This window comes from Etheostoma cragini, chromosome 4 (assembly GCF_013103735.1).
Source record: "Etheostoma cragini isolate CJK2018 chromosome 4, CSU_Ecrag_1.0, whole genome shotgun sequence".
Classification (NCBI taxonomy): Eukaryota; Metazoa; Chordata; class Actinopteri; order Perciformes; family Percidae; genus Etheostoma; species Etheostoma cragini.
The window spans coordinates 2,454,566-2,467,974 of NC_048410.1; the positions used below are offsets into that span (position 1 = coordinate 2,454,566).

Genomic DNA, 13,409 nt, shown 5'->3' on the forward strand with positions numbered 1-13,409 from the left:
CAAACCTAAATGCCTAACCTTAACCCTCACCCTAACCCTAACCATAACCATCAAACCTAAATGCCTAACCTTAACCATAACCTAACTCTAACCCGACTCCTAAAACCTCACGTCTTATTCCTCAAAAAGCCCTTTAACGTTAAGGGGACCAGCATTTTGTCCCCACAAAGCTGTCAGGTCCCCATAAGTAAACTGTATTCACAGTTTTTGGTCCCCACAAATGTAGCTAAACATGTACCACACACACACACACACACACACACACACACACACACACACACACACTAAGAACAATTTCATCAGTGTCAAATATAATCCCTTGAGATTTGAGACTTGGTACAAAACAAACAATGGTAACATAACACAACATAACTTCTTCATCAAGTAGGACAGAAATCACAAAAGAGAGAATATTAAATGACTAACTTTTTACTTTTGGAAACCCTGTTTTTTCTCTGTAGTTTCCAAGTTATTCTTGATAACTGTGCTTTTTTTGTTTCAGGCTTATTGATCCTCAGACACAAGTCACTCGACTCAGGGTGAGATGGTCTCTGTTTCTCTGCTCTGACAGTTTTACTCTCAATCATGTTTCTAATGATCATCATCTCTTTCTCCTCCTCCTTTTCCTCTCCTCCTTGATTTCCTTCCCTTGTGTCCTCCTCCTCTCTCCGTCCGTAGTTCCCTCTCTCCAGTGTGGTCCATTGTTCGTCCCATCAGGACAACAAGAGGCTGTTTGGTTTCGTGCTGCAGGCGGTGGCGGCGGGCGGCCGGGGCGACAGCCGAGCCGCCTGCTACATCTTCGAGTCGAACAACGATGGAGAGAAGGTCGTCCGTCTGTCCGTCTGTCGTTCTCACTGTGGATCACTCTGTTCAGTCTGTCTGTTCTTTCTGTTCTGTCTGTTCTTTCTGTTCTGTCTGTCTGACCTGTATGTCGTCTTCCGGTGTTTCAGATCTGCGACAGCGTCGGCCTGGCCAAGCAGATAGCCTTCCACTCTGAGATGGTGAGACGGATTTTTTAAAACATCATCACACTGAAGCGAACGCTAAATCACATTTTGATAACTGTATCTTGAGCAGGCACCCAGGAAGTGCGCCAGGCTTTGTTGCCAATTTGAAACAGCGCCCAAACAAATTACAACATCCGTGTTGGTCATGTGTTCCCCTCTGGCCCTCTCATGAGGAAAGAGACGTCCGCAAGGACGGACAGTCCTTGCGCCTCTGCAGTTCGCACGATCACCAAACATGTCCGTCATTCCCATTTCTGACAGCACATCGTTCAGGCTGTAAGAAGTCTTGATGGAGAACTTGGGATATGCATTTTGAGGAAAGAGACGTCTAGAAATCTGTGGATACTTTTGTTATTTTTCTTTTGTGTCACAACCCCCGCAAAATGACTCGTTTCACTATCAGAATTTGATCCATTCTGGGTGCCTGGGCGCTCCCCTGGTCCCTTTGCTGCGTGTCATTCCTCTTCTCTCCACCCTTTCATGGTGGTTTTCCACATTCTCCAATTTCATTTTTTTTTTAAATTGGACTAACCAATTAATCAACTACAAGAACCAGTTACCAATTAATTAATCCCGGACGAGCCCCCATACGCTGTATCCAGGTGTTCTGCACTGTCAGGTGTCTCCAGCCATGGTCTGCAGGTGTTGTTGTGGAGATACATCATCTTAGTTGTGTTCTTGTTCTTGCGTAGGACCGTAAGGCCGTGGAGAAGAGGAAGGAGCACGACAAGGCCAAAGAGAAACAGCAGGAAGAACTCAGTAAACAGAGACAGATAGAGAAGGTGAGCTGTGACCTCTCGACCCCAGACTGTGACCTCTACACTGAAACGTAGTTCACTTATACTCTTAATTAACAGATACAGTGGGTGACCTTTTAACCCGGTTTTATTTATAGTCACAGATTCAGGTTTTGCTCATGACTTATAACTAAATTAAACTAAGGTTGCAACTAACAGTTATTTTCCTTAATAATTACTCTGGAGATGGGTCCAGTCTTCAAATTAATTGTCTTGTCTGAAACCCAAAGAAATTTAAACGGGACAAAAAGAAAGATTCCCACAACTAAAGAGCTGAAATTATTAATATTTTCTATAGAAAAATGACTTTTATGATTAATCGTTTTGCTGTCGAAAATCACCCAATCGACTAATCATTGCAGCTCTAGATTAAAGACTCATCTGCAGGATGATGGTTGATAGTAGATGGTAGATTTGTGCAAATCAGTGACCGAAATAATTAAAAAAACGGACACATTTATCTAAATATTATATTATGACGTTCTCTGAGCACACACACAGTGTACAGTGTACAGTACAGTGCACCATACGCCCAGTCATTTAGCTTTTAAGTTTTCCTGGTTTTGCTTTAAGGATCTGGAGGAGCAGAGCCGTTTGATCGCCGCCTCGAGTCGCTCCGCTAACCCGCCTGCTTCTGACGGACAATTCCTAGTGCTTAGCAACAGCCAATCGGAGGACAGCGATGCCGGGGACGAGGGGAAGAAGCAGGGCGAGTCTGAGGCCTAACGAAGCCAACGGAGGATGCATGTTTTACCACCCAGGCGAGTCCCGGCTGGTACTGTCAAAGCAACAGCTCAGGAATCAGAAGAGGGGAACACCACCCGCCCACCCAGGCTGCCTAGGACTAAAAAACATGCGCTCCCCTCCTTTGCTGGACTCTGTTTGAAGTTGGTGGTGGAGCCCGCCACTCTATGAAGGGAGGGTAAACTAAACGCACCCTTACTGTAAGAAGACGAGGGAAATGTCTCCTCATGGACTTGTGTTTCATTCTGTGTGTTAAAAAAAAACAAAAAACACAAAAACCACAGATTTTATACCGGCTCCACTCTCCAGAAAATATAGATTTAAACCGTAGGTTTCTGTTTTTTTATATGTGTATTTTATAGAAAGATCTAACAGCAATGACAAAGGATTACAAGCAAAACAAGTCATGCAAAATAAGGAACCAGGATCTGAAGGAGACAGATTTGGCCGGGGTCCTTGTCAACTCTTGCTCAAGGGCTCTATGGCAGGGGGCGAAGGTTTCCCCGAGGTTCCAGCGGGCAGCAAGACGCGTCCGTGTCGTTGGTACACAGTGTGAGATACACTGTTGTAAAACAAAAAGTCTTAAGAAGTCTTATTTTGAAGAGTTGCGTTTGTGTTTTTTAAGCATCCTGCGGTGTTTTGGGGTTTTTTCCACTTAACTTTAAAGGCTCGGACACACCAACCCCATGTTGTTGTTGCGGCACACCGCTTCCAATTTCAGACGAGAGTAATTCACACGGCCACGAGGTGATCTGCTCCACGTTAGGGATGTTGAAAGTTAACCGTTAACTGGCGTTAAGACTTTTAAATGATTAATACTACCAGTTAAAAACCATAGTATTCAAACAAAATTGCACTAGCAAGTTGCATTTGAGCTGCTCTTATTTCCCCTAAGTTCGCCCGACATCGCCCCGGTGCCGCTGCAAAATAGTCCCGGAAAGGACCTTTTTTTTTTTGTAGTGCAACAGATAACCTAGATTGGACAGATAGTCTAGCTAGCGGTCTGGATTTACCCTGCAGAGACCTGAGGACCAGGTAACCAGCGTCCTCAGAAAGCCACCAGAGTTTTTTGTAGGCGGAGTCCTGTAGCGACGCGGGTTCGAGTCCGACCTGCTGTCCTTTGCTGCGTGTCATCTTACATGTCTCCCCCCGTTCATGTCTAGCCACAGTCTCTACACATTAAAGGGAAAAGCCCCCCCCCCAAAAAAAATAATCTTAAAAAAAACTACACAAAGGAAAAGGAAAGGTAACGGAAATCCGTAGTAAAAATCCAGCGGAATTTTCGTCGGCAACGGAGAAATCCCAGAAGTGGAACGTCGTGGAGGTAAACTAAAGATCGGGCGATTATCGGTGAGAATTTTTTATTTTTATTTATCAGTTAGAATTCCTAAATTTAGTTAAAGACAGAATGAGATTTGCCCGTTGCAGTTTGGTGCAGAGAAACACCCAGAAACGTCCCGAACACAGCAAAATAACAAGAAAAGAGAGAATCCAGGCAGAGGGCCGGGTCATAATTAATAATTTATAAAAATTAAATTTAAATCATGATTTAGAAGAGATTACTTTTGTATTGGTCGATACATTTTTTTTTTTTTTTTTTTAAACCTTACACATTCTTACTGGAAATCATCGAATCTGTGCTCCCTGTATGATGGTATGCCTTCAAAAAACACATCTTGTTGTCAGTAATTTCTCCAGTTGTATGCAAAAACTCTGGTGTTGAAGACAGAATTATTGTGTTATTTTAAAATATTGATTGCTGAAATTTCAGCACCGCCTTTTTTTTAGTTTTTATCAGGGTTAGGGTAGCTGGTCCAATTCTGCTCCTCGGCGGGGGGGGGGGGGGGGGGGGGGGGGGTCGAAGGTCAGCTCTGATCTGGCCCCAACCCCCTTCGGATGAATAAGAAATGAACACCTTCAACAACCTCCAGTGCCAATACTAACTTTCTGAATTCACCCTTTTCCTGTATTTCTGTAAATGGTAAAAAAAAACGTAATATCGTTTATTGGTCATGCTTCGTCCTGCATCTCATGCATTTCATGACATTTGTATGCAGGCGTGAAACTCTGGTTTTAAACCCTTCTCATTTGAAGATTTATATTCCATTAATACATATGTCTGTCTGCCTCTCACAAGATGAATATTTGCATGAAAGCAGCGCTCAGTGAGGAGAATTGTGTTTTTCTTTCTAGGCCACAAAAGATGCTTTTCTCTTCTTTTCTTGCTGTAGATGTGTCAACAACACAAGCCCAAATCTGATCATACGTCCTCCACTTTTACTGCATTTGTCGATGCTTCTACGTCTTAAAAACAACGAAGAGAAAATTGGGCTCAACGTTTGTTTTCTCTGATACGCTCGTGTATTTTATTCAGTCAGAAATTTAACATTATGACACAAAATAATCAGCTGAGTCGGCGTGTTCCCCCTGAATATTTATCTGTGCTTTTTACCTAAATGTTTAACCGTGTCATCAGTTCGGGGCCTTTTCTGTCGTTTTCACAGGTTTCATTCATTAATCTGTCTTTCATCCGGAGCGATGTTAAAGGTCAGAGGTCAAAGTCACCTGACAACAGTCATCTGTGGACAAGTTTACACGGCGACGACGCTTCGAAAAGCCTAAATCAATGGTGATGATTTTTATTTTCCTGTTTCTTTTGGGGGGTTTTCTTGATGTAAGCAGGTGAAGAACTCGTGTCGAAGTGGAGCCGCACTTTACCGACGCAGGGAAACTTAACCGGATCCATGATGGCGATATATGTAAATATGTTTCAGTTATTGTTTCTGTGTCATCACGAATTAAAAGAAAAGAAAAAAGCTTTTCCGTGATAAATAAAGCACTAACTCCACCCAGCTGACTCCCGTCTGCTGATGTTTTCAGATCAAAGCGTACCTCCACGGGCTGTGAAGGCTTCAGGAGAAGTTACTTTAGAGTAGTAATCTCAATAGAAAAAATCCTCGTTTTGCTTTATCAATTTTAAATTAATTTTTAAAGATTGTAGCATTGAATGGGACATCTGTTGATTTGGGTTGGGACTCATTTAATCATTGAGAGTATGATTAAGAATTAGTACAGGTCAGTCTGTATTTAAAATAATAATCACCCTCAACAACTTCATTATAGAATAAACATGATTCTTTTTAATTAAATAGATTTACTTTTTCATAAAGATGTATTATTATAATACATGTGGAAAAATAGAAAAGGCCATAATGTTACAGAAATGCCTGATTACCCGGGCAACACAACAATGATCCCCCTAGCAACTTCAGTACAGAGTAAACGTAAAAATTAGAATATATATATATATATATACACACACATTTTCATATAAATATGTATTATTATAATGCATATGGGAAAATAGAAGAGGCCATAATATTACAGAAATAACTGAACTGATTGCCCGAGCAACACACTATACAGCATGCCCTTTAAGAACAAAACCAGCAACACATTACAGACATGAAATCAATTTTAAAGGTGCAGTAGGTAAAACTTATAAAACTAACGGCGTGTCAATCATCGCTCAGGCACACGAGTGGGGGAGGGGGGGGGGGGTTTGGGGGTTTGGGGCTTTGGCAGAAAGGGGGGAAGGACTGAGAAGTTGTCGATGTTCAATTGTTTTGATTAAATCCTGGATCTTCACAATTGTACCCATGGCCCCTTTAAAGTCTGGGGTAACATGACTGTCAGACCGATGAAGATATGAAGAAACTCAGTGCCGTTAAATTTGTTTTCCACTAAAATATTGCACCTGGTTGCCTAAAAACTAAAGTATCTAACATCACCAGATACTTCTTCTTACACAATATTCCTTTTTAATTTTAATTTTTTAATCTGTGGTCACTCCTGATGAGCATTTTACCGCTTTGATTTTAGCGATGAAACACTCCACGGCCTCCAATCTGTGAGAAACAATACAAAGACATGAACGCCTGCCTTGTAAAGTAACATTTTAAAGCAAACCGGACACGTAGGAAGACTTCACAGCTATAGATATAAACATCTGATGTAATAAAATCCAAGATGATTACTGCTTTTCAAAGCTGAAAGTTAGAGTTGGAGGTGTAGGCTCCGTATTTAACAAGTCAAAGCTGCGCAAGGGGTCCTTCGTGTTCTTCCTGGATCCTCTGGCTCAGCTCAGCTCAGAGCAGACACATTCAGCAGGACACAAATAATGGAGATCACGTCAGTGTCGACTGTTCAGGATCTGGTCGGAGAGCCAGTCCAGACCCTCAACCAGACCTGTACCGCTGACGGCACAGGACGCCTGGACGGACCACTGTAGACACACAGAGGGACAAACACATGGGCTCAGCTGCAGGGGGAAACCAGTGTGACAGTCCTGCAAAAATCACTTGAACTCAATCACTGTGTCCTGGAATTAAGTTCAAACAGGGGTGTCGGACTGGGGGTGGAAAAGGGGACCGAGCACCCAGGGCCCTCATGTGAGGAGGGCCCACAAAAAAAAGATGGTAGAATAGCTATGGATGTGGGAGGGGCCCATTGAGAAGAGAGGAGTCTAAAAAATAATAATAATAATAATAATAATGTATACTTTATTAATCCTGCAAGGGAAAATGTTGTCATTCTGTAGTTATTACACACAGGCCTGAAGTACACACACGTGCTCAGTACGTACACACGTGTACATACATGTAACCATAGATTGTATGTACCTACCGGCTGCGAGACTCCTGATAGGCCCAGGGCCTCGGTGATGTCACTGACAGACATGGCTCTGGGCAAATCCTGTTTGTTAGCGAACACCAGTAAGGCCACGCCCCTCAGCTCGTCCTCCTCCAACTGCAACACAAACAAACTGAAATGAGTCGGCCGACTTAAAATTCAGGTGCATGTTTAATCTGAAAACAGTGTGCACAGAACAGTTCGGGGATAAAGGGGGGAAGACATGCAGGAAACCATCAGATTTGAATCATGGACCTCTGCGTTGAGGCATAAACCCTCAGTACAGTTCATGTGCGCCCGCTCTACCACTGAACCAACCTGGCCACCAAACATGCATTTTAGAGGAATGAGATTAGAGTAAATCCAAGTGTTGCTTGATGCTCATTGCTCAGCGCTGTTAAAATGTATGTAATTGTAGGACTTCACTACCCAGAAACCATTGTAAACAAGCATCATGGCTGGGTCAACGCTACCGCTACAACAGCTTCTTTAATTAAACAGCTGTGTAACATAAAATAATAACGTAGAATAATGAAATTAAGATTCGTCGTCATGCAGGCGGAAGATAAAGGTAGAAAGTGACGTAAGCTGGGTACCATCTGGTGCAGCTCGTCGGCTGCTTCTTTAATCCTCTCGGGGTCGTTGCTGTCGACAACAAATATCATCCCCTGAAGACAGACAGGCAGGCAGGCAGGCAGACAGACAGGCAGACAGGCAGGCAGGCAGGCAGACAGACAGGCAGGCAGACAGGCAAACAGACAGACAGGCAGACAGACAGACAGGCAGACAGACAGGCAGACAGACAGGCAAACAGACAGACAGACAGACAGGCAGACAGACAGGCAGGCAGGCAGGCAGGCAGGCAGACAGGCAGGCAGACAGACAGACAGGCAGACAGGCAGACAGGCAGACAGACAGGCAAACAGACAGACAGACAGGCAGACAGGCAGACAGACAGGCAAACAGACAGACAGACAGACAGGCAGGCAGACAGGCAGGCAGGCAGGCAGGCAGACAGGCAGGCAGACAGACAGGCAGGCAGACAGACAGACAGACAGGCAGACAGGCAAACATACAGACAGACAGACAGGCAGACAGACAGGCAGGCAGGCAGGCAGACAGACAGGCAAACAGACAGACAGACAGACAGACAGACAGACAGACAGGCAGGCAGGCAGACAGGCAGGCAGGCAGGCAGGCAGGCAGGCAGGCAGGCAGGCAGGCAGACAGACAGACAGACAGACAGACAGAATCAATCAGTCAATCCAACTGCTTCATAAAGAGTACTTGTGGTGAGTCTTTCTGTAACAGTAGTATCAGAGTAGTATTAGTAGGAGTACTACCTGTGTATTAGTGAAGTAATGTCTCCACAGAGGTCTGATGATGTGCTGTCCACCAACGTCCCACACGGTGAAACTAATGTTCTTATACTCCACTGTCTCTACATTAAAGCCTGCACACACAGAAAGAGAGAGAGAGAGAGAGAGAGAGAGAGAGAGAGAGGGTCAATATAGCAGTGTAAAATATTTTTAGTAAACTGAAACTATAAAATAAAAACTTGATTTGTGCATGATTGTCCACACTGACCGATGGTTGGGATGGTTGTGACGACCTCGGCCAGCTTCAGTCTGTACAGCAGAGTGGTTTTACCTGCTGCATCTAGACCCACTGCACACACACACACACACACACACACACACACACACACACACACACACACACACACATACACATACATACACACACACACACACACAAAAATGTATTTAAATAATTTAGAATTTTTACAAACCAAACAATAATTTGATTAATGGAATAAAAATGTATCATCAGATAATCCAAAATAAATTAATCATAAATGAATATAGTTCAAAATAAGATCCATGTCAGCCAAGTACAACAGTTAAGTCCAAGGCTGCAACTAACGATTCATTTAATCTGTCGATTAATCAGTCGAGTATTTCCCCAGATCAATCACTCCTGGTTGTTTGGTATATAAAATGTAAAATAAATGCTTTTCAAACCGAAGATGACGTCTTTAAATGTTTTAATTTGTCCATCGCCCCAAATCCAGTTTACTCTAATAGAGTAGTGAATAATCTATAAGTATTTACAATTAACAAGCTGCAAGCCAAGAATTTTCGAATCGATCAATTGGATTATAAACATAATTGGCGATTAATTGAAAGGTTGACAATTAATTTTAGCCACTCTATTAAAGTCCTGCATGCGTTATAATAATCTAATGTTAGCATATAACAAGTGGTTGAAAACAGTGGATCCTCTTTTTTAAAACTTTGAGCCACATTATCCTGATTATGCCTACACATACTTTTACTTATTATCATTTAATAATGAAAACAACATTCCTCACCCATTAGGATCCTGACAGGTGTCCTGGAGGTGAACCTGGAGAAGATGTGTGAGATGATGACTCCCATGGTTTCAGCTCGGTGTGTCTCCATCGGCGTCTGACTGCGGTTTTATAGTGTGTGTGTGCTTGTGTGTGTGTGTGTGTGTGTGTGTGTGTGTGTGTGTGTGTGTGTGTGTGTGTGTGTGTGTGTGTGTGTGTGTGTGTGTATCCACGGTGTCATCCCAGCTGCTGTCAGTCGGTACACGGTGGCAGTGGAGGCGTGGGCAGCAGAGACAACAACAACACCGGAAGAAGAAGAAAAAAAAGGAAAACATTACTTCCGCTCACACGCACCTTCACAATAAAGGCACGATTTGTTTACACCTTTGAATTCATAAATCATGTGAAAAGTTGGGTCATTTTCTCAAACTTTCATAGAACCACACTTCTTTTTTGAAACAAGTGGAGTCGCCTCCAGCTGGAAATGACACAGAATGCAGATTTAAGACACTTTCGCACTGACTTCACTTTTTCAGGGCTGGGAGACACGTCCTTTATTTTTACAGTCCATGGTCTGAGGCCCTGACTGGTGGAGCAGACCTGTGTCCAAATTTAGTTTTAATAAGTCAGTTTTTTATTATGATGAAATGGTAAAAATTGTTTAATCAAATGATCACCAACCTGCCAATGGTTAAGGAAGTGAAAGACTAAGGCTGAATCTCATGTCTCTGTCTTACCCCTAACCCTTGTCCCTCAAAACAAATGTGTGCAGCATGCAGTACACATGTAAACTGTAGTTGTAATGTCGCAAGACGTTTGTCCCTCTGTAGCTGATGTGTGCATTGTGTAAACAGTTCTTGTCACTTGATTGTTCTCTGCAGAAAAAACGACAAACTTCACCGAAGACCGAACTTCGATTCAGTTTGCAGCCTGTCTTTATTTTGTTTCAACAAAGCCTCACTTCCAACAAATACACAACACACCGTGCAGTGTGTATGATTGTTTAGTAGCAGCCTGCACAGATAAGAACATCTGCCTCTGCACCACCTCAACCAAAGGGAACATGAAAGAAATATAAAATATAAATACTTGCAGTACATGTTGAACTGTTGTCAAAACTCACGCAATTGACATACACACACTTGCAGACGCCACCTTGGAAGTTCATTCAAGCAAGTGGTGTCTAATTTCATAGGGGCATGTTTTCACCCCTAGACTAGGGGGGAGACAAAGGAAATGGGTTTCAGCCTCAGCCTGTTGACACACTGAATTGTTAATGTAATTTTCATTTTAGTTCTGGTTTTCAGCGGTCTGTGTGTGTGTGTGTGTGTGTGTGTGTGTGTGTGTGATTTCTGTGAAAACAGAAGTTCTTTTCTCAAAGCCAGCCCCAAAAACAAAGGCCTACATGTTCAATTATATAACGTTTTCCTTTTGTTTTATTTACTCTTTTAGTTCATTTTTATTTACTTGACACCTTACATTCTAAAAGGTGTGTCAAAGCCGTTACTTTGCAGGAATTAAAACCGAATTGCGTTCAGTTTGAGTCCTTTATTTGTATTTTAATCTAAGATTACAGTATTTACACCCAGAGCACTGCAGAGGACATGACACAGGTAGGCGTGTGTCTGTCCCATAGAGACTGTGGAGTGTTTGTGGTGCAGGGAAATCCCAGCAGAGTGAGACATCACGTGGTCTGTCCCTCCGGCTGAGCTGGTTTTCCTCCACGTAGATTATTACAACACCGTCAGTGCTGATTGTGCAACACACAGAACTAAATCTGGACTGTCCACTTCCTGCTTTGTCTGGGTTATTGACGGATCATAAACAACAAAAACATCATTATTATTTTTATTATTATTATTATTATTATTTAATAAACCTTCTCAGTGAATGTAGCCTACTAAAAGCCTTGTGGTATCTTTCCATGCAGTTTTGGTTTTTATTCATCACAGCTCTGAAAAAACTCCATTTAAACATCAAGCTGATGTTTAGTACCATGTTAACATCTTAGTTTAGACCGCCTGTTGTCCTCGGGTCAAAGTTGTCCCCATTAAAAAATGTAATTACTGTACAACATTTATTTATGTATTATTTAGTACTTAACCATTTCATTTGTTAATACTTATCTACTTTCACACAATGTGTATTCAAAGCTATTTTATATATGTGTACAGTTACTATGTTATGTACAGTTTTTTTTTCTTCTCTGCACTACACTGTAACACGCAAAGAATTCCACATTGAACAACATTAAATGAAGTGAACAGTTCACACATTACAGTTACGTGAGTAATTTCAATTAGCTGGATACACAGGATGGCTTTTATTGTGAAGCAGCAATCTGGGGTCTGAGGGGTCACATGAGGGGTCACATGAGGTCACATGAGGGGTCACATGAGGGGTCACATGAGGGGTCACATACTACACATATTCGTTCGCAGCAGCACCGGACAAACAGCCAGTTGCCTACAGATAAGTCTGTTTTAAAGCAGAGACACATTTGTCAAATGGGGGGGGGAAGATCATTAATTAAGTAAAAGTAGCATTTCTACAGTGTACAAATACTCTGCTACAAGTATAAGCCCTGCATTCAAAAACGTACTTAAGTTAAAGTACAAAAGTATTAGCATCAAAATATACTGATAGTATCAAAAGTATACGTAGGTCTACTCATCATTCAGAATAACATATATTATATTACTGGATTATGATTATTGATTGACAAATTGAAATGCCTTTTTGTACTGCTGGGTCTCTCTATCCATTCACCCAATACATCATAGTTGGTTTATTATGTTGAGTAATAATAATAATATGAATCTGCAAAGTAATTTAAGTTATCAAATAAATGTAATGAAGTCAAACGAACAATATTTGCCTCCAAAATTGATAGAAGTAACATAAAATCAAAATACTCAAGTAAAGTACAAGTGGGCTGCTGTACCCTTAAAGTTGTACTTAAGTAGCCTTCAGTGCAAGTACAGTCGCGTACTTGAGTAAATGAGGAATGAAAATCAGAAATGAAACTTAGAGAGGATGCTGATCCAACCAGGAACTGAAAGTGCACGAGGCGCAGCCTGTTCTCAGAGGGACGACAGGACACACAGACGCTGCACCGCGAGACGCCGGACAGCCAGGTGAGGGTGAAGATGAAGAGCGTGCTGCTTTACGTTCCCATGGCGATGGTGGTGATGTCCACGTTGGTCGGACTCACAGCTACAACACCATGGTTTAGGACTACAACGCCAACATGGACCACCACTGCAGGTAGGCTACGCACACACAACACACAAGAGTCTCAAGGTCTTACAATGTCTCGTGCTGTGTAAACAAAACCAAATCACACGTAGGCTATATATTTGGAAAACACTTGTATTCAGTTTTAATGTTATACAACAGCAGCCTGTAGGCTATAATCAACATTAATACAGTCGTCAGTCAGCTGATAGCAGAGAGAGCTGATAAGGAAAAGGGTGTGTGTGTGTGTGTAGGTGTGTGTAGGTGTGTGTAGGTGTGTGTGCTGTGTATCAGTTCCTAGTTCAGACTTCATACTGACTCTCAGCAGGTTTTGAGTATGTCCGTTAAATAACTTTAATATGTTGTGTGTTCAATCTGGAAAAACAATGCAGACTTAAACACAGTGTTTTTGGAGTGTGCACCTGTTGATAGAGACAGTTTGGTCCATTCCATCTAAACATCGTCATCCATTTATCCGGGACCTCAATGCCGTGAGAGCCCCTTGCAGGAGAACCGGGCTCCAGACACCACCGCCCTCAGCTGCATAGGGACACACAGACCTCTCCACCACGATGACAT

The 13,409-nt window shown here is 42.4% G+C and overlaps 3 protein-coding genes and 1 long non-coding RNA gene across 6 annotated transcripts in view; 2 read left to right on the top strand and 2 right to left on the bottom strand.

Annotated features, from left to right (window-relative positions):
- The window catches only part of appl1 (adaptor protein, phosphotyrosine interaction, PH domain and leucine zipper containing 1), a 15,518-nt gene extending 12,426 nt beyond the window's left edge, over positions 1-3,092 (top strand). Inside the window, exons 17-21 of the mRNA XM_034869477.1 lie at positions 496-539; positions 679-825; positions 951-1,001; positions 1,700-1,789; positions 2,378-3,092. Coding sequence (XP_034725368.1) covers positions 496-539; positions 679-825; positions 951-1,001; positions 1,700-1,789; positions 2,378-2,530 — 485 coding nt within the window. The 3' untranslated portion in view covers positions 2,531-3,092. The remainder of the gene's footprint in view (positions 1-495; positions 540-678; positions 826-950; positions 1,002-1,699; positions 1,790-2,377) is intronic.
- Positions 3,093-4,951: 1,859 nt separating this feature from the next.
- LOC117943821 lies at positions 4,952-5,145 on the bottom strand. The gene is made up of 2 exons (XR_004656440.1): positions 5,114-5,145; positions 4,952-5,071 (listed from the first exon to the last, which is right to left on the bottom strand). It is a non-coding gene; the product is annotated as an uncharacterized LOC117943821 (long non-coding RNA).
- Positions 5,146-6,563: 1,418 nt separating this feature from the next.
- Positions 6,564-9,878, bottom strand: LOC117943818 (ADP-ribosylation factor 4-like). The gene is made up of 6 exons (XM_034870185.1): positions 9,615-9,878; positions 8,828-8,908; positions 8,584-8,693; positions 7,837-7,908; positions 7,235-7,357; positions 6,564-6,833 (listed from the first exon to the last, which is right to left on the bottom strand). Exons 1-6 carry the CDS (start codon positions 9,703-9,705, stop codon positions 6,741-6,743), a joined length of 570 nt encoding a protein of 189 aa, XP_034726076.1. The 5' UTR covers positions 9,706-9,878; the 3' UTR covers positions 6,564-6,740.
- A 2,750-nt stretch (positions 9,879-12,628) lies between these two features.
- Positions 12,629-13,409, top strand: part of LOC117943817 — a 4,380-nt gene continuing 3,599 nt past the window's right edge. For all 3 annotated transcript variants that reach the window (XM_034870181.1, XM_034870182.1, XM_034870183.1), the window contains exon 1: positions 12,629-12,860. In XM_034870181.1, coding sequence (XP_034726072.1) covers positions 12,743-12,860 — 118 coding nt within the window. In that variant the 5' untranslated portion in view covers positions 12,629-12,742. The remainder of the gene's footprint in view (positions 12,861-13,409) is intronic.

What these genes read in the sequence shown, in the direction of transcription:
- LOC117943818 (XM_034870185.1), bottom strand. Translation starts at nt 9,705, where the DNA reads ATGGAGACACACCGAGCTGAAACCATGGGAGTCATCATCTCACACATC. An exon ending in ACCTGTCAGGATCCTAATGG is followed by an intron (nt 8,909 to 9,614) that starts GTGAGGAATGTT and finishes GTGTGTGTGCAG; the next exon opens with TGGGTCTAGATGCAGCAGGT. An exon ending in TATCAGGAGTCTCGCAGCCG is followed by an intron (nt 6,834 to 7,234) that starts GTAGGTACATAC and finishes GTGTGTCTACAG; the next exon opens with TGGTCCGTCCAGGCGTCCTG.